The 26,823-nt window shown below is 43.0% G+C and overlaps 1 protein-coding gene across 6 annotated transcripts in view; it reads left to right on the top strand.

Moving 5' to 3' along the window:
• The window catches only part of APP (amyloid beta precursor protein), a 220,783-nt gene that overhangs the window by 170,868 nt on the left and 23,092 nt on the right, over positions 1–26,823 (top strand). For all 6 annotated transcript variants that reach the window (XM_080918641.1, XM_080918642.1, XM_080918643.1 and 3 more), the window contains one exon: positions 22,638–22,859. In XM_080918641.1, coding sequence (XP_080774767.1) covers positions 22,638–22,859 — 222 coding nt within the window. The remainder of the gene's footprint in view (positions 1–22,637; positions 22,860–26,823) is intronic.

A 26,823-nucleotide genomic window follows, 5' to 3' on the forward strand; every position in this document is an offset into this window, starting at 1 on the left:
CCAAGATGGCCGGGAAGTCCTGGCGGCAGTGGGAGCACAAGGCAGCTGGCCTTACTGTCGTCGTCCCCAGCTAGTTAGGAAGCAGTGTCGGACAAACGCTGGTGCTCACCTTGCACTGGCCTTTCTGTTTAGTCCACATCCTAGACCTGGGATAAAGCTGCTCACACACACACACACACACACACACACACACACACACACACACACACAGTTAATTCAATCTAGAAACTTCCTCATAAACTTGTCCAAAAGTTTGTCTCCTAGGTCATTCTAGGTCCTGTCAAGGTTACAATATTAATGGTTATTAGATTATAATGGCTCTCTATATAGATCAGTTTGGAAAGTATTGCTGTTGTCATTTTCCCCAATTTTCGGTGTATGTCAGTGTGTTAGAGGCATGTAGTGGGGCACACATATGTACATGCATGTGGGGCACATATGTGGAGGCCGGTAGCTGACAGTGACCAACTTTTCTCCCCCATTTTACTCTTTTTCCTCTTCTTCACTCCCCACGTGCTAGGATTACAGACAGGCGTCTCCACCCATCTAGATTTCATTCAGATTCTGGGAATTCTAACTCTGTTCACACCAAAAAGCTTTGTGCACTGAACCATCTCCCCAGACTCCTGTTATACAATTTTTAGTAAGGGTTAATTAAACAGCAGGATGCTACAGCCATGTGTGCCATGAGAGGGTTCTAGCCTAAGTCTATGGAACAAGGTGAATGTTTAAAATGATCGGAATTCAGGCTTTTGTCTTTTACACCGCATCTTAGTAAAATTCCAGAGGTTCTGTCATCCTTCTTTCAAGAGGCGCTGGCTCAGTTACATCAGTAGCTTGTCTTTTTTTCATGCAGTCACTTACTCTGTGGTAAGGAGCATCTCAGCTAGGTGGGTGACACCTGAGGCAGCATCTCCGAGGCCAAGCTGCTGATTCTCACAGTGATTCGGGGAGTTATTTCCCCAACTCACAATTTCTTATATATATGGTGCTGTAATTTTAAACAAAACCAGAAAAGAAGCCCTAGCAAAATATGAGTGGGGCGCAAAATCAGACCACGGTGGTGGAGGCAAGATGGTTTCCTGGCATGGAACACTGCGACAGATGTGTCCTGATTTCTTTTTTTTCTACAGTCTTAGGAACAACCAATGATTTTGGACGGTAACAGAGGGCTGGTTACTCTGTTTTTCACAAGCAGCTGCCATCAAGGTTCCTTTTTGAAAAGGGAAAAAAGAAGTAGTGATATTTGCCACCCAGAATATGGAAATGAAGCCAAATTAATTTTGAAGTATGCTTCCACAAGGATTAACTGGGGATGACATGGATTTGTTTGCATGTGAGTCGGAGCTGGGAAAGAATGTTAATTTGCCTCTTGCTGTTCTGCTCAGCAACAAATTCTGCAATATATTCACTGAGGGAGCCTCATTATTCTTTATTAATAGCTCTTAGGTAGTGTGCCTTCTGCAGACAATGTTTGATAGGAAATCATAAGCAGGGAGAGTGGTTCAACAGGGCTGGAGAGACGGCTCAGCATGGAATGCTTTATAGAGGACCCAAGATAGGTTCCCAGCGCCCATGCTTGACGGCTTACAACTTCCTGTGACTCTAGCTTTAGGGGATCTAATGCCCTCTTCTGGCCATCACAGGCATGTACACACAAGAGCATGTGCGAACACACATGTTTTTAATTCATGGGTCAACCTGCTGTGTTTCTTGGGGGGAAGCCAGGGATATGTTTGGCGGATGTGGGGGAAGGGGAAGCCTCTGCAGGCCCATGTCAGACCCGCATGGCTGCTGGCAGGTAACTGGAGATTAGATGAAATGCTAACACAACCGATTAACCTATTCTAATATGAGACTTGCCCCGAAAAACACTATTTAGATATGCACAACATTATTCCTGCAGGGATCTTAGTATTCATTTATAATCTTATCACTTAGGAGATAAACAGTATTTGCAATTGGGCACAAACTAGGTGGTCAACGGTTCCAGTCTAGTTCATCTCAACCACGACTGACAGACAATGTGTTGTTCAAAGGCAAAGAATTTCCTAGCCATTTAATGCATTTAATCTCTTTGTTGCTGACTTGCATGTGTTCATAAAAGTATTAGCTATATCTTGTGCTTAAAAAAGCACCAGGCCTTGGTGAAATTACTCTTTCTCTGCCTTTGCTTTTGGGTCTGTATAACATTTAGATAAGCCTTCCCATCCGGAGACAAGATTGTGTCCCTAAGTCTGCAGCTTCCCCTATAACACTGAACTCTGTACAGATGCTTGAGTAGGCCAGCTGTGAAACCAGAGACAGGCTTGACCCAAGCAAGGGGAGCAGGCAGGGTACAAGCACTAGCCTAAGCCTCTTTGGCCTTGGCATACCAATTATGTCTCCTTTTTCTGAGGCTGTAGTAGTAAGAAGCTTTCCAGGTACATGGGATCCTCTTGCAGCCTTGCAAAATTTGGAAGCACCTTCCAGGTACAGTGGTGCCAAGTTAAGAGTGCAAAAGAGAGAAGAGCATGTTGATGTGATCACACTTATTTACGTTCTATAATGTTTTTATTTAGAAAGCGGTGAAAGTGAACCAAAGATTAGTTTGTGAAATAGGTGGGGTTGGAGGCCTGTTTCTTTGTTTGTTTGGTTGGTTGGTTTGGTATTTTAATATGTATGACTTTGTGTGTGTGTGTGTGTGTGTGTGTGTGTGTGTGTGTGTGTGTGTGTGTCACATGCATGCCTGGCGCCTGCAGAGGCCAGAAGAGTGCCAAATCGTTTGGAACTGGGTTTATGGAAGATTGTGAACTGTGAAGTGGATGCTGGGAACTAACTCAGATCCTCTTCAAGATCAGCAAGTACTGAGGACCATAGAACTTCTGTCGGCACCTATAGACTTTTTTTAAATGAGAGTTTATTACTTAAAATTAAAAATTAATTGTTAGTTCATAGCTACCTTCATTTTATAATTATTGAGCCTTAGAAAGAATTAAACTGAGAGTCTTCTCAGTTGATAGCCAATATCTTCTCTGCAAAGGAAGGTTGCTACACGTACTCGCTAGCTCTGTGATATAAACGAAGTATTCTGTGGCTTGAAAATGAATCATTGTGCCATCTTTCTTCGTTGCAGTAAAACTTTCCTAAGAACTCTAGCCAGATGAAGTGGTTATTGGTAGACACTGAGAAAGATACCACTAAACAGTTCTCCAACATTTTCATTTGTGAAGTGTAATAGTTGCTTGTAGTCATAGTTTTAAGTATAGTTTTCGAATAGTATGTATCTGTTGCCCAAGACAAAGAAAACTTAGTGTTGCCACTAAGATGTCATTAGGTGAGTGACAGTCATCAGCCTTATTCTTCATTATTTGAAAAAAATTCTTTGAAGATTTGAATATATAGGTTTAATATATATATATATATATATATATATATATATATATATATATATATATATATATTCCTTATATTTTATATGACTTCCAAAAAGTAAGACATGCAGGGTTGGGTGTGCCTTCCTTACTTGGGAGAGTGCCTCATAGCCCGTGTGAAGCCTAGGGCTCAGCCCACAACACTGCACAAAACATGGTTGATGGTACAATGCCTGGTATCTCAATACACAGGTAATGAAGAGCGAGGGATGACAAATCTAAGAGCCTGGCTACATAGTGCAGCTAGGCAGAGACTGCAGGAACACTGCCTTTAAAAGAAGTTTATCAATGTACATTGCTATCCTTTGTAAGAAGAAGGTCCAAGAATTAATCAGGGACATACAGCATCCATAAATTATTTATTGAATACCTACAATATTCCAGATCTGTTAAAGCTTCAAAGTACAGTCTTTCTTACTCAAGTAACTTAGAATAATTTAGAATTTACTAAGAGAGACTTCAGATCAACTGCCAAGACAAGGCTTTGTTCTCATTGAAGCAACTGATGAAGGCTGATCTGACAGCTCTAGGTGATCTTGTCTAATAGCTATTTCTTACTCCTAATGTCACCTAAGGAGGATTACTAGAGCTAGAGCGAACCTTGCTTTTTAACTATTCCAGCCACATTATTTTATAGGCTCATCTAAGGCCATACATCACCTCTGGTCAGTACCCTACAGACTAACCCATTTCATGGCTTTTGATCCAAAGGCGCTTACTTGGTGCTAATACCGACTTCAAAGCTGAATGTGGGGTTAATATAGGGAACTTCAGCATCTTTTCACTGAAAGTGTTATGGAGGGAAGAAATGTCACCCTTTAACAACATCTCTTCACACATATATCTATGTTAAAGTCCTAAGCAAGGGGCATTTTGTAGGACTTAGCGGCCATGACGTCTTCCTTCATTCGCTCAGTGACTCATGCTGAAGTGGGACACATGCCTCCCTCTGGGTGGTTGCCACTTGTAGAGTTTTCTGTACAAGAAAAACTGACATTTCTGTAGATCGTGATATCATAATTCTCCATGATGATTTCACCGTTTATCCTCAAAGGAGCTAGGGCCCTGCAAATGTTTATGGGCAGAGTCTCCTGGCAGACCACATGGAAGTAAGTAAGTGATGTATTGTTTGTGGCCATTAAATCAGACCAATGAAGTGGCCTCCCCTGCCAGCAGAGGAGATGACGTCTTGATTGTGGAGGCATGGCTCATTTGCTTCCACTCAAATATACAAAGAAAGGATAACATATAATTAAATGAAAAGTTCTGCATTATCTTTCTCTTTATATTACTGCTGCTCTCTTCATTTTGATCACAAACTTTTATAGCCTCCCCAGGTCTTACTTAATCCTCAAAATAATCCTGGATAAGCAAACTGTATGGTTGTCCCTTGATTTATTAGAGTATTAATTTATATGTTTTGGAAACAGGCCCGTGTATGCCAGGTTGCTCTCAAATTCAGTCTTCCTGCTTCAGCCTCTTCCTGAGAGCATGATAGCTCTCCTAGAGAGCATGATAGTTCTCATCCTTTCTTCTCCTTGCTGAGTCTGATGTTGCAGGGAAGCTGACATCCTGTCCTCAGTCCTGTATACACTGACAAGTTCTCCATAAGTCTGCAATGCCCATCTCAATGCTGACTTCTGAGGTTGATAATATGCCCACGGCAAAGGGATAATTAATAGACACAGTTCTCATCAGTGTGGCCTTGGACCAGCAGCAGCAGCATCACTGGGGAATTATTAGAAATGTGCGTCCCTTGGCCTCATTCCCAGCCTAATATTCCAGCAGTGTGGGAACAGATGTGTCAACCCTTATCTCTGGGACTAAATACCTAACATAAATAAACTTAGAAGACCAGCTTTGTTTTATACTATATCTATATTTCAGGGGGCTGAGTCTAGAATCTATCGGCCTATTGCTTCGGGTTTGTGACTATATTATGGCCAGAAGAGCTTCTTAGTTTGTGGTAGCTGGGAGGAGAAAGCAAAGACAGGAAGAGAAAACTGAAAGAAGAGAATCCCCTTTAAAGACAAATACCCAGTGACCTAACTTCCTCCAGATAGGTCCCAACCCTTAAAGATCCCGCCACTACTCAATACCAACGTGGGCTGTAGACAAGTCTCTTAATACATAGACTTTTGGAGGAAATGTAAGACCTAGAAATAATTATGCTCAGTCTACAGTGATAGTGCTTAGTTGGTATTATAGTAATGATGCTCGATCTACAGTGATAGTGCTTAGTTAGTATTATAGCAACGATGCTCAGTCTAGAGTGATAGTGCTTAGTATTATAGTAATGATGCTCAGTCTAGAGTGATAGTGCTTAGTATTATAGTAATGATGCTCAGTCTACAGTGAGAGTGCTTAGTTAGTATTATAGCAATGATTTCAGTCTACGGTGATAGTGCTTAGTTGGTATTATAGTAATGATACTCGGTCTACAGTGATAGAGCTTAGTTAGTATTATAGTAATGATGTCAGTCTACAGTGATAGTGCTTAGTATTATACACACTACTCACGTACAAGAGCATGCACATGCATCATGCATACTAATACTGTTTTTGAGCATTGTTACCTGTAAAATTATAGAACTGTAAAGGATAAAAAAGTATTCAAAGACTCAGCTTCTCTCTCTCAACTCCCCTTTGGGCTCCCTACCCCAATAGCCTTAGCTTTTAGAACAACTGCAGTAGATGGTGTTGACTGTGAATACTAAATACCAGTGCAAGTGGTTGTGCCTCAGTGATCTGGGTGAGAGGTAGTCTGCTTTCTTCCCCCCGGTTCTTATACATGCTTTCTTGAGCTTAGAGTGCTTAGTTTATATGCAACTGGGTAAAGACGGGAGCATTTTCTAATATGCTCACTACCTTCTTCCCCTCGGATTTATTAGAGTAGATAATATCGGCTAAAATGGCTTCTACAAACTTTGAGTTTCTGTTTGTTTCATTGTACTTGGCTTGGGATCTTTTATCCAAAATACTTGGGATTGGAAATGTTTCAAATTTGGAGCATAACAATACCAATTTTAACTCGCTATCATTTTCAGTCCAAAGACCTGAAAATTCAGAACGTTTTCAAAGCTTTCAATTTCAGAACATCCCACATGTAAAGTCTCAGAGCAACCCATGCAGTATGGGTATTCTGAGGGTATCGGAGAGCAGCAATCACCCTAATGTTTACTACTAAGAACTAACCTGAGCCATTTCTGGTCTGCTGCTGGCAATGTCTGTGATCCTGAGCAAAATGGGGAGAGCTGTCTCAAGAGAAATAGGTGGAAGCCAAGGGAAAGGTTTGGTAATGTCAGGCCTGTAGGAGTGCATCTGGAGCTGAGTCTGGGTTTACATTCCCTTTCTGGTTGGCAGTGAGTCAGTGCTTTGCTTGGAGGGTTTTGTTTTCTTAAGTTGAAGGAAGCCTTTTAATACCTAAAGCAGAAAGTTCCTCCTTCGGGTGCAATAGAAAACACACTTAAGCCCAGACTACCTGTGGATTGCTGAAAGCACAGTCTGTCCTTTGATAAACCAGGCACCCCCTGTAAGTCAAACACTGTAAGAAAATGTGAGAGCTTTGACAGTCTGTTCTCTTTGATGTGGAGAGAGAAAAGCTGGCTTCCTTTCCCACATTCCACAAGGGTCTGCAACCTCCCTGCTGCTGACAAGGGAACTTGAAAGTGGTGCAGAACCATCCCAGTTTGCAGATTAAGGATCTAGGGTGATTAACAGGTTTGATCAAAACCAGAGACTAACAATGGTCAGGGGGGGGTCCAGGGCTTTGTTATCCCAAAGTTCTTGGGATATCAAAGTGAGTTTTCAATAGCTAGGGTGTGAATAAATGAGATACATTTTCTCCTTAAAGAAAAGTGACACATGGGAAACCCTTTGTAGACATCTGAGTGTTCCAAATGGCCTTGTGTCCAGAACTCAGCACAAGTGGAGGTCTTGTGTCTAAACTGGCAGGTCTCCGGCCACTCAAATGTTTGTCCTTCAATTTCTGCATGTCTGTCCCTTATCTAGTAAACAGTATCTACATTTTTCAGGATCTTAGTTCAGTTGCTGTAAATACTTCAACCTGAAAGTCTCATTTAGAAGCCACTTAGGGAGAAAAGTTACCCTCCGTTACCCTCCGGGAAATTGGTATCCTGCAAGTCATTGTGTCTCAGTGCATACTTGGGACCAAGTAAAGTATAATTTGGAGGAGTTCTTGTTTAAAATACAGGATCTTGAACTCTGCCTCACACTCAACAAAATCCACTTATTTTCTACTTCAAATGCTCCTTTAAAAATTCAAAAGGTTTAAAACACAATGTATATATGTGCTAGTAAAAATACAAGGTTTTGTAGAAAATCAAGGGTGTACTTGAACATTATTAATTTATGCTGAGACGTTAGCCAAATGGATTTATACTAGTGTTTACGTACAATCCCTGATTTACAGTGTTCTGACTTACAAGACTTTCTGACGTTGTGGTAAGAAGAAAGTAATGGGTTTTGAATGGTAATCCTTCCCTGGGTTGCTACATGTGGTACCAACAGAAAGCACTGAAGGGCAGGTTTTCATCCTTGCTTTGCCAAGGTTACTATTGTACTCAAACACCGTGATCAAAGCAACTTGGAGAAGAAAGAATTTATTTGGCTTATACTTCCACATCACTGCTCACCATCAAAGGAAGTCAGAACAGGAACTCTAAAGGAGGTAGCAGCTGATAGGGAGGTCTTGGAGAGGTATTGCTTCCTGCTCTGCTTTCTTGTAGAACCCAGAACTACCTGCCCAGGGATGGCCCCTCCCCCATCAATCACTAATTAAGAAAATGTCACTGCATACAGGCGTGTACAGCCTAATCTTAAGGAGGTGTTTTTCTCAATTGAGGTTCCCTCCTCCCTGGTCACTTTAGCTTCGGGTATCAAGTTTCACATGATCAGGACAGTGATCAACAGTAACCCACACATTCCTCAATACCACCTTCTGCTACATATGCAGCTGGAGCCATGGGTCTCTCTGTGTGTCCTCTTTGGATAGTGGTTTAGTCCCTGGGAGCTCTGGGTAGTCTGGTTGGTTGATATTCTTGTTCCCACATGTATTTCTAAGAAGACACCACATAAAGTCTTTCTGAGAGATGACATTTACTTTGAAGATTGAATACAGCTGTTGGATGAGGTAGTGTTGAGGCTGTGCTGAACTTACCTAAGTCACTGGCATAAACTGCTTTTCTCTTTCTTTTTTCTGTGTTCATGTAGAGGCTGGTTTTTTTCCTTAGCACTTGACACCTTCTGTTTGATGCAAGGTCTCTCTTTGGTCTGCAACTCACCAAGTGGACCATACTGATGCCAGGAGCACCCCAATTTTTTTGATGGGTGCAGCGGAACTTTATTGATGGTATTCAAGATAATAGGGAGGGCTCCCTAAGCTCATATTATTATGGGGGTCTGAGATGGAAATTGTGAGGGAGATGGTCAGTGTTGGGGGCCGAGTTGAGATGGGACTCCTCAGCAACTGAGGGCCTCTCTCTTGCTCTCAGTGTCCTTGCTGGGGGATGGGTGGTCCAGGGTTTCTTTCTCCTTAGAGGCCATGTAGGCCATGAGGTCCACCACCCTGTTGCTGTAGCTGTATTCATTGTCATACCAGGAAATGAGCTTCACAAAGTTGTCATTGAGAACAATGCCAGCCCCAGCATCAAAGGTGGAAGAGTGGGAGTTGCTGTTGAAGTTGCAGGAGACAACATGGTCCCCAGTGTAGCCCAGGATGCCCTTTTGTGGGCCCTCAACTGCCTGCTTCATCACCTTCTTGATGTCATACTTGGCAGGCTTTTCTAGGAAGCATGCCAGATCCACAACAGATACATTGGGGATAGGAACACAGAAGGCCACACCAGTGAGTTTCCCATTCAACTCTGGGATGACCTTACTCACAGCCTTGGCAGCACCAGTGGATGCAGGGATAATGTTCTGGGCTACCCCTCGGCTATCACACCACAGCTTTCTAGAGAGGCCATCCATAGTCTTCTGAGTGGCAGTGATGGCATGAACTGTGGTCATGAGTCCTTCCATGATGCCAAAGTTGTCATGGATGACCTTAGCTGGGAGGGCTAAGCAGTTGGTGGTACAGGATGCATTGCTGACAATCTTGAGGGAGTTGTCATATTTCTCATGGTTCACACCCATCGCAAATATGGAGCATTGGCGAAGATGATGACCCTTTTGGCCCCACCCTTCAAGTGGGGCCCAGCCTTCTCCATGGTGGTGAAGACACCAGTAGATTCCACAACATACTCAGCACCAGCATCACCCCATTTGATATTAGCGGGATCTCACTCCTGGAAGATGGAGATGGGCTTCCCATTGATGACAAGCTTCCCATTCTCAGCCTTGACTGTGCCATTGAATTTGCCATGGGTAGAGTCACACTGGAACGTGTAGACCGTGTAGTTGTGCTCAATGAAGGGGTCGTTGATGACAACAATCTCCACTTTGCTAGATTCTGAACAGAAGGCAGCCCTGGTAACCAGGGGCCCAATTCGGCCAAATCCGTTCACACCGACCTTCACCATTTTGTCTAAGGGATGAGGCTAACACTGCATAAGAAGATGCGGCTGTCTGTAGAACAGGGAGGACCAGAGAGCCTTCTGTCCCCATTCTGAAATTATAAACACAACACCACACACAGCTCTCTCCCTCCCTCTTTCCCCTCTGTGTGTTAAGGGGGGGCATGTTATGACCATGCATACAACTCAGTTCCTGAGTGGGGGAGGTCTGGCCACAGAACTCAGGTCCTTAACCTACTGACCACCTCCTCCCCCGCCAACCCTACCTGCTTATTAACCTCAGCCACTGCTCTCCACAGAGAGTAAACAGTGTGAGACTGGCAAGAACCTTTTTCCCTAGCTGCTGTTTCCCTGGCTCTCCGGAAGTTTGAAGCCTGCTGGTCCCTGTAGCAGATTGTTTTTCCTCTTAGTTGACCCTTCCCTTGGGTGGCCTTCAAATCCAAGATGCTACTTTAATAAAAGCCAAAAGAGAAGATTTATGGTATGTCCCGAGCAAGCATCATTCTAGAGGACATACATTCGAACTTCGGACAGTTGACTGACAGCCTACCATTTGCTCAGGAAGTATGTGTCTGATAGAGAATAGACAAACAAAAACACAAGGAAAACCATGCTGGCTGCCAACACTAGAGGCCAGTCCCCAGGAAACATTCGCTATGTAGTAGCCATCTTCTCCCATATTAGATCATGAAGCTTTTTTGTGTGTGCACACTGTTTGTTTACATACAGCCACACTGGGGGAGAGGGGCTGTCTTCCTGTCTTAGGTAGGTTGCTATTCTATGTTAATCTTGATTTTTCTTCCCATGAAACCTGTCTTCGAAAGAAAAATCTCTGATTTTTCCCCACCCTCCGCATCCAGTCACCTAATATTAGGCATCAGTTTTCACCTTAAATAGCTCTTCTCAAGATGTTTACATTGAGGACCAAGGCCTAAATGTATTCCATGGGGGATACAGTCCAGCCCACAGCACTTGGCTGAGTCAGTCTTTTGGACAGATCGAATGTACTTCCTCTATGTTGACCTTTTACCCACTTACCACATACGCCGTTTATCCTAAAAATTATTCACAGAAGCCATGACATATAGTGGTACTCTAATTCCTAATTTTTTGATGTTTTGAATTGGAATAGGATTACATCAATTTGCCCATTTCCTTTCTCCAGCCCCGCTCAGCATCCCTCCCTCAATCCCCTTCTATGCTACCCCAGTCTTAAGTCTTAAATTCAAAACAAACACTACAACCACCATTTTTTTTTTCAATGTTATAAGCCCAAGTATCACAAACAATTGGTCCATTCTAGTCATCCTATTAGGAACAACAGCTTGACTCAAGCTTTTGAAAATAGTTTTGCTAAGACCCAGTTTCTCCAGTGAACCCCCAGTTGAAATCATCAGGCTAAATGTTACGGCTTCCTGCAGATGTCCTGACCTTCTCTAAATGGATTTGCTGGGCTTGAGCGCCAGGTGAGGTTCTCCGGCTTCGGTGTGGGTGGTTTCATCGCTCCAAGTGTAGTAAGATCTAAAACCCGCCTGGTATTTGCCACATGTCTTGGTGCCAGTCACAGCTCAGCTCCTGCGGCTTCCCCGGAAGGAAGTGACATAACCTCTGTGCTCTCAGGGGGCTTGCATGAAGCTGCTCCATTTTCCTGCTGGCTTGAAGAACCTGAAGACACTTCCCCAAACACTGCCACGTTTAAATCAAACAGCCACGTGTCTTGAATCCTTGCCCTACACGTGGGGAAAAAAATTAATTTTCGTATTACGACACTGCAAAAGGTTTTAAGCGCTTTTCCTTCCTGTGAGGCTGATAAAGGAGTGTATTTGTAAACTGTAGCTGGGTTAATTAGCCAGGATTAATTAATGTTTACCACACCGGGAAGATGAAAAGAGGTATATAAAAGCACGGTGATGCGGATCATTTTTCAATTTATCGTTGACGCTTACAGTATGCGTAAGGAATAGCAGAAGGCGCATGGCGCATGCGTGATTCAGGGGGCTACCGATGCGCTGTGGTAATCACGCGGAGTAGACTCCTAAGTGAATTAATTACATGTTCCTCAAGACGATCACACACTGATAGCGTTTATGTAGTTGAACTATTTGGAGAGCTGGGTGAGGCTAACTGTGTGGGCATGAAAACAGCATTTTAAAGTAACCTTTAAAAATAAAGCTAAGTAAATACATTCCTAGGCTCCTGTCTTTTCACGAGAGCCTAAAGACTCTTAGGTGGAGTCCTACCTTAAAGCCAGGAAGTGCAGAAATTAGGAGCAGCTTGAAAAGATTGGAATATAATCTCCTATGAGCCTCAGTGTTGGGAGTTTAGGACCAGATTCCAGGACATCCCCAAACCAGGAATTCACAAGTCCACAGATGCGCAAACTCCTTATATAGACGCTTAGTACTTATATAGAACCTATGCGCATTAAGTTCTGCTCATAAGCCCTGGTTCAGTGCACCTGCTCTGTCAACAGCCACTACCCTGTATTGTTATGAATACAGAATGGTAAACATGTGTTTTGATCTGAAGGCTGAAGAGCTGACTTGGTGGGCGAAGTACTTGTGAACATCTGAAGATCTAAGCTCAGATCCCCAGGGTCATGTCAAAAGCAGGAATGACAGCGTGCGTCTGTAATCTTGACCCTGGATAATGGAGAGAGGAGACCTGTCTGAGGAACAAGACCTGCTGGCGCTTGTGTGGCTCCTTTCTGTGAGCCCTCGGTCCTTTTCGTGAAGAGACTGAGTTCCTTATTTCTGCCACTGGTCTGGAGATATTGACAAAGGAGTATCAAGGAGCTCACCACATAAGTGGTTTGATTTTCCTGATTCCAGATGACTGACAGTGCTTCCTTGCCGCCCCTCACCTCTGTGCGCTGTGGGTGCCTTTCTGAAGACAGGTAGATTCTATCCCCTGCCAAATTAGTGCTTAGCACTTGTGTTTCCAGGGTTGGAAGCTATCTTTTCCTGTTGCTGTGATCAAATGCCCTAACCAGAGCTGCTTAAGGGAGAATGGGTTTATCTAAGTTGCAGTTCAAGGACACAATCTGCCAAAACCCAGAGGCCAAGGCAGCAGGATCGAGAGGCAGCTGGTCACATGACCTACACAATGAGTCAGATTCAGACTAACTTCCTTCTTCCGCCTTGTAGGACCCTAGCAGAGAAAGGTATTGCCCACTTTCAGAGTAGGTCTACCCTCTTAACCTAATAAAAAAAAGATCCCCCAGAGGCCTGCCTGGATGCTAACTTAATCCAAACAATCCCTCTCAAATATACGGGAGACTTGTCTCCTTGGTAATTCCAGAGCGTATCAAGCTGACCATCAGCACTGTTCATCTGTCTCTCTGGATATTGTTAAGGGAACATGCGAATGAGTTTCTGCAGGAGAGAAAAGGCCATTGCCCCAGCTAGGACTGCTCGCTGGAGAGCAAGATTGTGTTAGACAGAAGAGTATACAGGATGTGTCTAGGGTCTTAAAAATATGCGTACATTAGCGTTTAAAACGAGCTGTGGTGCCTACAGTGCTGTATTGTGTGTAGGGAATGTAGTCCATTCTCCACTGTGTTGATCTGCAAATTTAGGCACAGCATCTTCTACACTGACCTCCCTATTCATCAGCAGATCTTTTAGGGTTTCTCTGTGAAATTGTCTACCGATACTGGAATCTTCCTTTTCTACCACAGGCTCACCATTTTTTGACCCATTTCTTTCATCCTAAATATACTAGTCTGGCAGTCATTTCTCAGTTGGAATCCATTGTCCTGAGCTCTCTTCCTGGTCTAGCATCGTGACTCCTACTCTGTTCATCCAATGTGTGGTCTTACACAGGCCAGGCAGAGTTCTCTTCCAAGTTTGAAGGAGAGCACTTGTGAGCTGCGGCCACTGCATAGCTACGTTTGTATAAGTCACACAGAACCCTGCTGTAAGGGACAGCAGTCATGGAAACCATCCTTAGAGCTCCTACTGCAGAGTTGCCTGCAGCTACACAGCTGTGAACAACAGTCCTGTGACCATGACATTGGGCCACCCTTCTCCTTCAGTCTCTTGTGTATTTGAAAACACACACCATTGCTGAAGCCCAAAGCACGTGTGGCTGAGTCAGTCATGCGCTGTGTATGTGACTCACTCACCTCAAAGAAAACTTTATGTCCATTGGTAATGGCCTGGTGTTCCGTAGACGTAACGAGGCTGGTTTCCTTCCTATCAGCTGTCTCGGAGGTGGCTCAGAGCTCACATAGGGAGGAAAGAACCCCAGGTAACAATGCCCAGAACACCCTACAGGAGCAGAGAAGGAACCAGGGGACTGTGCTCAACCAGGCTGCAGTCCGACTGTGTAAAATATATACAAGTAAAAACTTCATTTTAAATTTTTTCATCCCTTATTCTACTTTTTTTTTTTTTGGTCCACACTAAAAATTAGTTTTTCAAAATAGTAGGTGATGCTATTATAAATATTCTGACCTTTCATTCTTAAGCAAATATACCAAGCATGCAACACCAAGTATGCCAAAGAGCCTTCCAGTAAACTGAAAATTAAAGACTGCAGAGTCTAACCTCAAAGAATTCTTCCCCAAGGGTCTGTATTTGTGTGTCCCCAAACCCATGCTTGCAAAGATGTCATTCTCTATGGCCATGGCCATAAAAATTAAATAAGAACATGAAGGCTGAAGAACAGCTTGGAAGAACCTGTTATTTTTAAAATGTAAAACATCACTAATTGCTCTAAACCCTTTTTCCTTTTCCTTTACTTATTCATCTATCTGTTTGTTTGTTTGTTTATTATTTTGCACTGAATAAAACATTACTCTGTAATTAGCTCCACCTGGTTCCTCTGGCAAGAATATATGGCAGGGTCACACTGAAGTCTTTGTCACAGAGGTATGTTAAGCTGTGGCAGGAGGAGTGAAAGAATTCCACAGAATGAATGCATTGAAAATTCTTTGCCTTAGTCCTAACTGTGCACATCTCAACCACCCAGAGCAACTAGAGTCCCGCCCCCCAACCCCATTTCCAGAATGTGAAGAAACAGTTTCTTGGTTTGAAGACCGTCTGAAAGAATTGTTCTAGGATAGTTACTATATAATGACCATATTTGGGTTCTGTTTTCAAAAGCTGCATAGTTTATATCTGCATAAGTTAAGAGCCACACGATGCCATTTCACTAAAAACTGAAGAGGGAAGACACCTACCTTCATAAAGATCGGTGCCTATTAGGCAGTGTCTCCCCATACAGCCCAGGTTGGCCCTAAGCTCCTGATTCTTGGGCTTCCACCTCCCAAGTACTAGAATTACAACTGAGAGTCACCATACCTGGTAAATACCCTTTCTTAAAAAGAAAATGTAAATTAAATGCTATAATGGCCTCTTAGTGGTAGATTTTGCACCATGAGATTCATTTTCAGAACAGGTCCATTCACGTAATTTATATGTATGAGAATTAGAACTTTGGCCCACAAAACTTTCTTTCAGAGACCAGTGTTGTGTGTAAACTCTGCAGTCAGCGCCTCGGGTTGCTGACATTCCAGGGGGATTAAGACCCCCGAAAGTGGTTGGAAATAAGATCAAGACCTTGGCACAAGCTCCATAAATAAACACTGGAAGGGAAGCTTTTTTATCATCTCTCGAAGGCCAAGCATCCTGGCCGTGTTTTCAGCTTGATTCCTGGCTGATAGAACTAAACTGTTTGATGTAAGAGTTTGAAAGCCACGAGGAAACTCCTCTTCAAGCGAAAGGCACTTCTGAAACTTCAGTCTAGACCAGACAACATTTCAGGAAAATGTCACTTGCAATAAGGAATGTTTTTCACAAGTGATGTACAGCCTTGTGTGAATTCCCTCTAGGGAGATTTGCTTGCCATAAGTGGTCCAAACACAACCCCCATTTGAAACTCTGTGGCCAGGAAATTTCTAAACAAAAATAAACCTCAATTTAGACATGAATCTGAACTTAGACCCTGGGCAATTCTCGAGATTTGATAGTGCATCTCAAAATAGAAGAGCTGCCCTCATTTTTTTGACATCAGGGTAAACTAGGTTTGTGGGTGCTCATTGCTCTATGATTGTTTTCCCCCAGCTTGGGTAACAGTCTACAGTGCTAATTCCCTCTCAGCCACGGAGGCAACCTGCTTACTCCACTTCACTGGGCGCACAAAAGGATGTCTGGTGGGCAGAGCACAATGTGTATTTATCTATGTGTTATTTATTTTGAGACACAATCTCACGCCATACGCAATGATGGCTTGGAACTCACTGCATATCCAGACTGTCATCGAACTTATGATCCTCCGGTTTTAGCCCCCCGAGTGCTAGTATCACCAGTGTGTGCTCCATGTCTTGTTTGTTCATTTTACACCTTCTCAGAATGGATGTTTGTGCACTCTGTTCTCAGTGGCGGTTGCTGTGGAGACCAAATGAGCCAGTGAGGAGTTATGAAGGCCACAATAGTGGATTTTTTTTCTTTTTTAAGGTGTTATAGCAGGACTCAAGTTCTTAGTGACCTGGCCACGGCACCAGAGACAGCTGCGGTTTGTACATAGTCAGAGCACATACAGTAACCATAGGGAAGACTTTGTATGTCCCCTGCAAGTCAGCATCCCTATTAGCTGCTGATTGACAGACCCAAGCTAAGTCTGTCCATCTAGGCTGGTCTGCAACGTGCAGTGCAGAAGCATCCCTCCTTGCTGGGAAGAGTCAGGAATGAAGTGTGACCTGGTGCTTTCTTGTGTTTACACTTTTATTCTTGAAGACTAGGAAACATCAACCCGCTTCCCCACAATTTCTATTCTTCCCCTTCCTGCTTAATGATTTCACCAAGAAGGAAATCATGGCTGTTTTCAGTTTTCCTGGGCCATCCTGGTGCAGAAATGTGACCTTGAATCTTGGCTTTAAGGCAGCCGAGCGTTGGTTTGAAGACTAAGGTTTTTCTGAAGGCATCCTGGAGTGTGCGTCATCTTCTGGTGATAATGCTTCTTAGCTGCATGGGACATTCTCTCTGCAGACTTGTCTCTGTGATGACAAGAACTGAGGTGACCACAGTGATGCTTCTGCATGGCTCTGGTCCTCTCAGAATTCATCACAAGTAATGACTGTCCTTAGTGACAGTTGTTAAGAGTCCTCTAATATGCAGATTTACTACCCTGCATCCAAGGTGTGGAAGGGGCACTGGGGTTCAGCATTTCTTTTCTCTTTCTGAGACAAAATTTTGCTGTGTAACCCAGGAGATCCTCAAACTTGCTATGTACCTTGGTCAGTCCTATTCTTGAAAGGCTCTTATCTCAGCCTCCCAACTTCTGGAATTTTAAGCATGCTTTATAACACATGCCATGATTCTGTTCTTCCAACAAGAGCCCCAATGGACACCTATGGCTTGAGCTTCAGTTTACATGACAGAATTTAAGTGACGGAGTTCCAGAGACTGTCACCCAACCTCTAGAATCTTGTGGATAAGGAACACAGCATTAAGGAGTTTCAGAGACCACAGGAACATTAATAACAGAATCACATTAATAGGCAGAGCCAAGAGTTAGACATACACAGCTCTGGTTGGAAAATTGAATCTGATCTTGTAGTTCTAGTATGGGCGAAATGCCTAGGCTGGATGAGGGTTGACTTTCAGTGGAACCCTTTGATGGGGAAGAAAGGCAGGTGTCTAAGTATCTAATTAAAAGCTTAGGATTGTTTTTAGGAGAATCCCGTGTTAAACAAAATTAAACAGAAATTCCCATTTTGATAGAGGTCAGAGGTCAGTATTGTTTCATAAGAGTCAAAATTTAGACAGTTATAGTGTCAATAAAGTTTTAGTCCGAGAAGAAAAACAGGGCGAACCATCGGTTCAGTGGTCTCTAAACTAGTTCTTTAATAGCCTTATTGGACAAGGCTAAGATGACTCCTCATTTATATGAAGAATAAAAAAATCTTAAGTATTTCCAGTATACAGAGAGCATCAATCAATAATTAATTACCAATAATTATGAAACTTCTAGAAAGACTGACTCAATGACTATAATTTTTTTTTAGCAAACCTGAAATGTATCCCTCGAGATTTTGAAAATTACTTGGCCCGTGTGGCATTTAATAGTTGCAAAGGAGACTGTGGGAAGGAATGTGTAGGATTCATGGGTTCCCTCCTCTGGTAGACATTTATTCCTGAGGCTGTTTCCCTAAAGACACAAATAGTCATAGACATCTCTTCTGCCCACAAAACCAAGACTAAAAGTTTGAGATCATTTGAGGATGAAATCACTGTGACTCTCTTTTGATGTTGCTTTCCTTGAAGTATGTTGAATATTTTCCACAATAGCTAAGTGGCAGCGCTCACCCACCCCGCTTTCCTGTTTACTCTAAGCTTGATTTGCCTTCATAAATTATCAAAGCATTTTTGAAACAGGAAGGTGATAGGGTTCACTCTGAGTGTGTGTGTGTACATGCGCGCACGTGTGTGTGTGTGTGTGTGTGTGTGTGTGTGTGTGTGTGTTGGAATTCACACCCATTATATTAACCATAAGTGAAATAGTACCATCACTCCATCACTGTGCTTAATTAAATACTCCTGCTTTAACCTTCAAAACCTCAGGTGTCTGGATATCTGGGTATTATGGAAGATTCTTCACTGCAGAAGTAACTGATGTAACATTAGTCAGTAACAAGTCAGTGTCCAGGAGGAAGAAAGGGAGTCCTGGGAAAATGAATGTTTGTTATCTCTTAGCTTAATGTGACTATTGGCAAGCTGAGATGTGTAAAGGCTTCAGTGGTCCTCAGTATAGGCTATCAGATTGCGATAAACTATTAAATGAATTCAAATAAAAGCATAACCCGTCAAAGCCACCGCCAACACAGTAGAAGATAGTTTCTGGTGAGTTTCCTTGCCACCACAGGATCAAAGATCAAAATGGGTACTCCAATTGTCACTCTGGTCCCTGCCCTGTTGTTACAGGCACAATTGCCCAGCGCCAGTGCATTTGACAGCCGTAAAATCCCGGGCCCTTAATCGCAAAGTAGATGGCTGTCTTGAACATTTTATGATCACACAGTAGAGTCCTACAGGGGTAATAGTAATCCTGTCGAATTTATCCAGCTTTCTGTCCTTAGGAGCATACTGAGTTCCATGTTCCAAATGACATAGCCAGAAGTGGTTCTTTTTTTTTTTTTACATTTTCTATGTTAAATTAATATAATAATATGGATTCCTAAGGGATTTTTTTCACTCAACTGAAAATGTTGCTTTTCTCGAATATTTCAGCTTTTCACATAAATTTCCTAGTAGTTTTTTGTTTTGTTTTGTTTTGAGGGAATTTAGATGATTTTTTTTAAATGTGCAATACATATATGCCTACATATGTGTATTGGCACTACCTATGTGCCTGCTAGAAGAAGGTATCAGATCCCCTGGAACCAAATAGGTGCTGGGAACTGGACCCAGTGTTCATAACTACTGAGCCGTTGCCCCAGCTCCCTCCTTGTGTGAACTGTGTGCTCTTCACAGCTCTGGGGCTTCGTGTCTTGTGTCCATTTGGAGGAAATATCTTACCAACAAATTTCAGGGTAACAGAAAAGGGTGCCACCATTATCCATGCCTGAACTTTCTGGGACCCTATATGCAAATGTGTCCAAACCTAAGATCTTCCTACGGTCAGTCCCTACTCTGCCTTTTTCACTGCCAGAAACAAGACGGACATGCCATCTCCTCTCTCTCCAGCTGCTCTAGTCTGAGGAGTCCCTGTTGGAGTCGTGGTCAGGGAGACAATGTTCATTCTGTAGGGCTAATGTGGTTCCAAGTCTCCAGACACAAGGCTTATGTTTAATCTGCTCTGCAAATAAGCATGCCCATGATGATAACCCATGCTCTTCAGTACCATAGCTCAAGAGCTATGATGGAGACAGGGTGGAAGGACTTGTAACCCACAAGACTGAAGATATGCAGGGGGCTAGGAACACTGAAGCATCTTGGATTAATTCACGACAAAACGGGAACTTGCAACAGGGAGAAGTCAATGCCTCAGTAAAGGCAATCAAATGCAGATTGGTAAAGGGTGTATTTTACCAATCTGCAGTCAGCAGCAGTCAGTCAGTTCATATTGCTTTAAAACATCTGAGCTCAATGTGCTGGTACACTCCTGTAATCTTAGAAATGGACAGTGGAGGATTTGTGAGTTCAAGGTTATCCTCATCTGCGTAGAGTTTGAGGCTAGCCTAGATTCCATGAGATGTGAGACTCTTGTCTTCAATTAAAACAAGAATAACAACAAAAATCAACTACAAGTATTTATGCCTACGTCATTTATAAAAAATAAAAATGTGTTTCTCACAGTCCTTACTACAAGTCTCAGAAGATGCTAGAAGCTTCTGTGTCTTAGAAAAGTCAAGTCTCTCTCTTTTAGAGTGGTGAGTGCTGTGACCTTCAGAGAGAATGAGCCCTACTCAATTCACAGCTATGAGAGCATTCTCTTAACCCCATCCCCAAACCCCACACAACCCAGCTTATTGTTACTTTAGTGGGGCATAAGTTTCAATACATGAGTTCCCAGGGACATTTATATGGTAGAAGGAAGTAAGTCCTCAGCAACGATTATCAAGGCAAAATTTGGGGGAGGTCACAGAACAGGGAGGGGACTCAGACTTGGACATTCAGATGTTGTCGGTGGTGTTATGTATCATGGGTAGTTCCGAGGCTGAGAATGTGTTGGCCCTAACTGGCGTAGGAAGACAGGAGGGAGAAGAGAAACGAGTTTGTAGTCCAAGAGGAAGGCTCAAAGTCTTATACTCTCCACGTGATCAGAATATGTAGAATAAGAAAGAAGAGTTGGTCAAAAGGAAATACCATTCCCATGCTGTCCACACAAAGATCTTTACACTTTCACGCATGGGTGAGATTTCCAAAAGAAAAGTTGGAGAAAGAAATATAAGAAGAAAATGTTAACAACACCGATCTTACATACTTCCCTCCCTTCCTTCCTTTCTTTCTAAGGAGGGTCCAACATTTGCAGACATTATGGGGAAACAGCAAGACAATGAAAAGGTTTCAAAGTCCAGAAACTCCATGGTAATAAATGCCATGGAGACCTCAAGTAGCCAAGAGCTCCCTCCTGGCTGGGGTTCTTGCCTCCTGGGTGGATGTATGGGCACTGATAATTATTCCAAACTGTCTTGACTTCAAGGTAGTAAGTGCTAACCAGTCAAAGCATAAGACTTATATAAAAGAAATGCCCACTTAATTTATTAAATCAGACTTTGGCCAAGTTATTGCCTATTACCTGTGACTGGTAAGACGTGGAAGTCTAGCAGAAGTCTAATGAGGGCCTTTTATCTGTGTGGGAAAGGTCATTGCAAGCATCAAATATTGAATTTTAGATCAGTGCCATACTGAGTAGGTATATATTATAACTCAAATTATACTTCAAAAGGCCTAATTTGCTAGGGGTTCTATCATTTAAAATAATCTCTTGTAATAAAAATGACTCTACAGGAAGATATTAATCGCATACTTTAATGCTGTCCCTTTAAATTCCTTTAATGGGTACACATTTGAGCGGAATTTTAATTTTTCCAGTAAATTGGCTTTTTTGTCAACTTAAAAGAGAATTTAAAAGATGATAGTAAAATGTTACAAGTCAAGTAGAAATCCAGATTTAATTTTCTGTATATTCTCCAGCATTGATATTAACTACTGATTGGCTTGCAATATAATTCAGTGAACTGTTTGACACAGGCATGACTGAGTAATGACACACGTAATTAACCAAATATTAATACCATATGATCAATGGGCCTCTGTTTTGTTTTTGTTTTTGTTTTTTTCTTAACTATAATTAAACTGTTAGGGGAGCTTTTTGTAAGATAATGGGAGAATCAAAAATCTTCTGGTTTGTTGTTTGTTTTTTGGTTGTTTTGTTTTGTTTTGTTTGGGTGTTTTTGGTGGTGGTGGCAGCTACACTCATTATAATGCTATATTCTATTTTTCTTTTCTCCAGTAAACTTTATTTTAATAATGGAAGGTATGATTGCAGAATTTTTCACTGAACTCTCAGGTCTTTGGATAGATCAGCTATATTCCATAAGGTTGGATTTTTTGTGGGGGAGGGGTTGGGGAGCTAAAGAAAGCCAGAAGCTTTCATCTCAGGTCACGTGTGAGATGCTGAGAGGCAGAGATAGGAGAACTGGCATCCTTCCGTGTCCACAGGAGTAGACCTTGAGGGATGAAGTGCCTGTTCTTAGTTCCTGCTGCATTTGGGGAAGGCTGCTGTTTTCAGAGCAATGGAACAGGCTGCCCACCTATACCACTTCCCTCGCCCACCTACATGTTCACAGAAGATGGGGTAGAGGATGTACCTTGGTTCTGAGGCCGCATCTTGCCTACTTCCATGCTTGCTGTTAACACTCCACCCCGATGCTACATCACGGCGTACTGTAGATTCCTGCGTGATCCCTGGACACATGGGGAGTCTGTGGAAAGGAAAAGGCAGTGAATCCTCCAGGTCTTCACCTTCAGAAGAGGGAATCAGCAGCTGGATCATCCCACTGCCAGGCTCCGCAGGCTCAAAGCAGCCTGAGCCGTGACTTTCCTTAAGGTGCTTAATTTTTACATGTGAGGCAGTGCCAAGTGTTACCTCTTCACACATAGCACGTAGTAGGACTTGCTGCTGAAGCCTTGTCTGCCGTAAGCATGCATTAACCACGGACACATTGGTTTGTCTTTAGATGAGCTGCTTCAGAAGGAGCAGAACTACTCCGACGACGTCTTGGCCAATATGATCAGCGAACCCAGAATCAGTTACGGCAACGATGCGCTCATGCCTTCTTTAACTGAAACAAAGACCACCGTGGAGCTCCTTCCCGTGAATGGGGAATTCAGCTTGGAGGACCTCCAGCCATGGCATCCTTTTGGGGTGGACTCTGTGCCAGCCAATACAGAAAATGAAGGTAAGAGTCCCCAGCTGGTGTGTGTGTGTGTGTGTGTGTGTGTGTGTGTGTGTGTGTGTGTCTAGACTGACAGACCCTGCATCAGTAGCTAAGATGGAGAACCATCAAGACAGACACTGGCCATCTGCACACATATACACAAAGTAAGAACAATACTGAAGTTGTTTCCCCCTGTCTTAAAATAAAAGTGCATAATAAGACACATAACAAGTCATATATTATTGTCAGGGTTGGGAGGGCAGAGCGACAGATAGACAAAGACAGAGAGCTAGAGAGGTACAGACTTGGACTCCCAGAAACTCACCTGCCTCTGCCTCCTATGGGTCAGAATTTAGACACTGGGAAATAATCATTTAAAAACACTCTCACTGGGTAGTATCTTATCGATTCCCTGAAATCATGATTTGACTTGCAGTTCTCAGCTTCTGGCCCAGAATGTCCCCCTTTAATGAAAAGGGTGACCAAACTAAAGGCGGTCAGTTTTACCCTGAGCGAGAAGCTTTGACAGGACCTTGCACAGTGAAGTAGACAGACACTGAAATAATCGGCTCCAGCTGCCGATTCTTCTGTGACAGAACGTGATGGAGGCAGAGATAGAACGAACGAGGCAAGCTGGCTTCACAACTAAACAGTCATGCTCGAAGACTTCTCCACCAGTGAATGTGCACATCTGGGTAATGTAGTTCTTCCAGGGCACTGTCGTCATCAGGGTCTCTATTCCTGCACAAAAAAATCATGACCAAAAAGCAAGCTGGGGAGAAAAGGGTTTATTCAGCTTACACTTCCACATTGCTGTTCATCACCAAAGTCAGGACAGGAACTCAACACAGGGCAGGAATCTAGAAGCAGGAGCTGATGCAGAGGCAATAGAGGAGTGCTGCTTACTGGCTTGCTTTCCCTGGCTTGCTCAGCCTGCTTTCTTATAGAACCCAAGTCTACCAGCGCATGGATGTCATCACCCACAATGGGCTGAGCCCTCCCACCCTTGAGAAAATGCCTTAGAGCTGGATCTCATGAAGGCATTTTCTCAAGAGAGGCTCCTGTCTCTGTGATAATTCCAACTTGTGTCAACTTGGCACACAAAACCGACCAGTACAGGGAATTAGAAGTACCTGTTTAGGAAACAACATCTCTTAGTTTGTTTTGCAATTTTTCCGTGCTCAGTATAAATTGCACACAATTACCTTGATTTCTTGAAAATAAGAAAGCTTTCCAAGAAGGCAGCAGGATCTGCCAGGATTTTTCTCAAAATATAAATGCACTGAGCAAACAGGGCGAGTATTTTGTTGGGTTTTGGTTTGTTCGCTTGATTTTTTTTTTGGGGGGGGATAGGGGGGAAGTTTTAGTTTTTGCTTTGGTTTTTTGTTTGTTTGTTTTTGTTTTTTGAAGCAAGATCTCTCTTTGTAGCTCTGTCTATCCTGGAACTGAGTTGTAGTCTGGCTGGACTCGAACTCACAGAGCTCTGCCTGCCTCTGCTGGAATTAAAGCTGTGTGCCACCAGGCCCAGTGAGTGAGCAGTTATTGAAGATAGGCTGCAGAAATTGTTGTATAGACTTTTTTTTTCACGGTGTAAGAACCCAATTTGTTTTTTTAATCTGAAAAACAAAGGCAAGTTATAGGTTAAAACTATTAGTTAAAACATCAGCATCATTTATGGGATATAAATAATTGACATTCCCATTTGTTAAAATTATCCTGACAGAACAAAACCAAACAAAAAAGAAAAAGTAGGCCATTTGATTTTCTATGTCTCACAGTATTATATTGGTACATTTGGGGCCTTAATGTCATTGTTGGCCCATACATAATCTGTAATGAGATGGGTATGTAAAAAATGTGCAGCCTCGATTTCTAAGCTCAAAGCACACGACATTGGCTCTTACTTGTGAGAGCACGTACCTGAACCTTGGGAGCAATGTATACACATGTATGGATACAGCACAGACTTACCCTCTGATACACGTGATTTAAGTGAATCGGGATGAATGCTCAACATTCCGTGCGATGTCTGCAAGGCTTCATCTAAAGCAGGCATTCTTGTTAAAGACTTGCTACTGGGGCTGGGGAGATCCCTTAGTAAAACTGTTTTTGCCTTGCAAGTATGAAGCCATGAGTTCAAGCCCCACCACCTATGTAAAAAGCTAGGCACAGTGGCTCTGGGAAAATAGAGAGAGATAGACCCCACAGGCTATCTCGGTACTGCTCGGGCAGCCTGGCCAACTTGGTGAGTTCTTTCCCAGTAAGAGACCTTGTCTTAAAATTCAAGGTGATGGATGATTCCTGAGGCATAGCACATGGGGCTGATCTCTGGCCTCTATACACATGTTCGAGCATCACACACACACACACACACACACACACACACACACGCTAATAATTAACAGCAGAGTGTGATATTCCAGTAACAGAAGAGGTCAGGAATATAGTCAGTACAAGGGCTTATCCAGAACGTTCAACAGTCTGAAACAACACCAACTTAACTTTATGTCTCAGGGGATGTGAGTCTTTATTCTCTCCAAGTCTTAAGGTATAAGTCTCAGCTTCATTAGTCCCAATATCCCGTTAGAGCAAATAATATATATAGGTTTATTTGAGTTGAGTGAGCCTCGGATATGTCATGCCAAGCATGGGTTCTACTACAGACAGTAACTCCCAGGCTAGACAGCTCATCTTCAAGTAAAAGGGATGGGCTAAGTCTTCTTGGAAAAACAATGTTGCAAAGAGCCCTTAGAAACAATACACTCCTCTCTTTCTTTACTCAGTAACACACACTAAGAACTGCAGGGGTTGGATGGCTCAGTGGGTGAGAACAATTGTTCTGCAAACATGAAGTCCTGACTTTGAATCTCCAATATATATTGAATCTCCAGTATTGGGGAACAAACACAGGTAGAATCCCCACCCCCAAAAAAGAAATTCAACCAACCATGGCAGCATATATTTTATGTATAATTCCTGTACTGGGAGCAGACGTAGGTGGACCTGAGCGCTTACTGTTCAGCCCGCCTATATGAAACTTCGAGCTCCAGGCTTAGTGAGAGACCCTGTCTCAAGGCAGTAAGGCAGAGAGTTAGAGCAAGATACACTAAGCCCTGCTTTCCCTTGTGTATGGACAAACACAGGTGCACACACCATGCACACACAAAACTGTAAAGAAACACTGAATTCATAAATAGACCTGAACTGTTCACATCATTAACCCCTTATATCCAGTGGGAAGTCAGAGGACCACGCACGGTGTGGGTTGTTGCGATGTGTACAGCATTCAGAGTTCTGGATCCTCATCCACTAAATGGCAGTCATGCCTCCCATTGCTTAGTCTAGGGACTAAACACCACATTCTCCTTGGGTTAGTGGCCGGGGCTTACCCTCCATTCCTAATGGTCAGGTCTGACATTCCATTACGGCTCTGCTTTGTAGCTGCTCACAGGACGTAGCCTCCCCACCCACTGTCCAGCCTGAGATAATTGTATTTTCACTCCTGCTTAAAGGCAGCTTGGGAACCTTTACGTGGCATGACATGGGAAACCTTGGTCATTCTCTGTCCAGATGGCTCACAGGAGCCGAATCAGTATGTCCTTCAAATGAATAAGTAATAAAGGCATGTGATATTGGGCTCCTGACTGCTTCTCCGTGCTCCCTGTTCTCCCCTGCACACACCCTGAGCTACTAAAAATACCTACAGCTCTCAAAGGATTTCCTTTCATTGTCCATGAGGCCCTTACTGGCATAGTTTCAAATGCTTACCAGAAAGGTCTTGTTTTTTTTTTTCCCCTGAAACAAAACCAGTTAAGACCAGCAGATGCCTGGTTATTTAGTTCTTTTACATGGAGAAAAGAAAAAGTTAAGGCTGTGGATGACAATGGTGGAACAGTATTTTTAGGACATGTCAGGGCAGTTGCTTAAATTAATTCAGAAGCTGAGACAGTCAGAAGGTGAGACCTGCAAGGGATGGACTGCCAGA

This window comes from Micromys minutus (assembly GCF_963924665.1).
Source record: "Micromys minutus genome assembly, chromosome: 7".
Classification (NCBI taxonomy): Eukaryota; Metazoa; Chordata; class Mammalia; order Rodentia; family Muridae; genus Micromys; species Micromys minutus.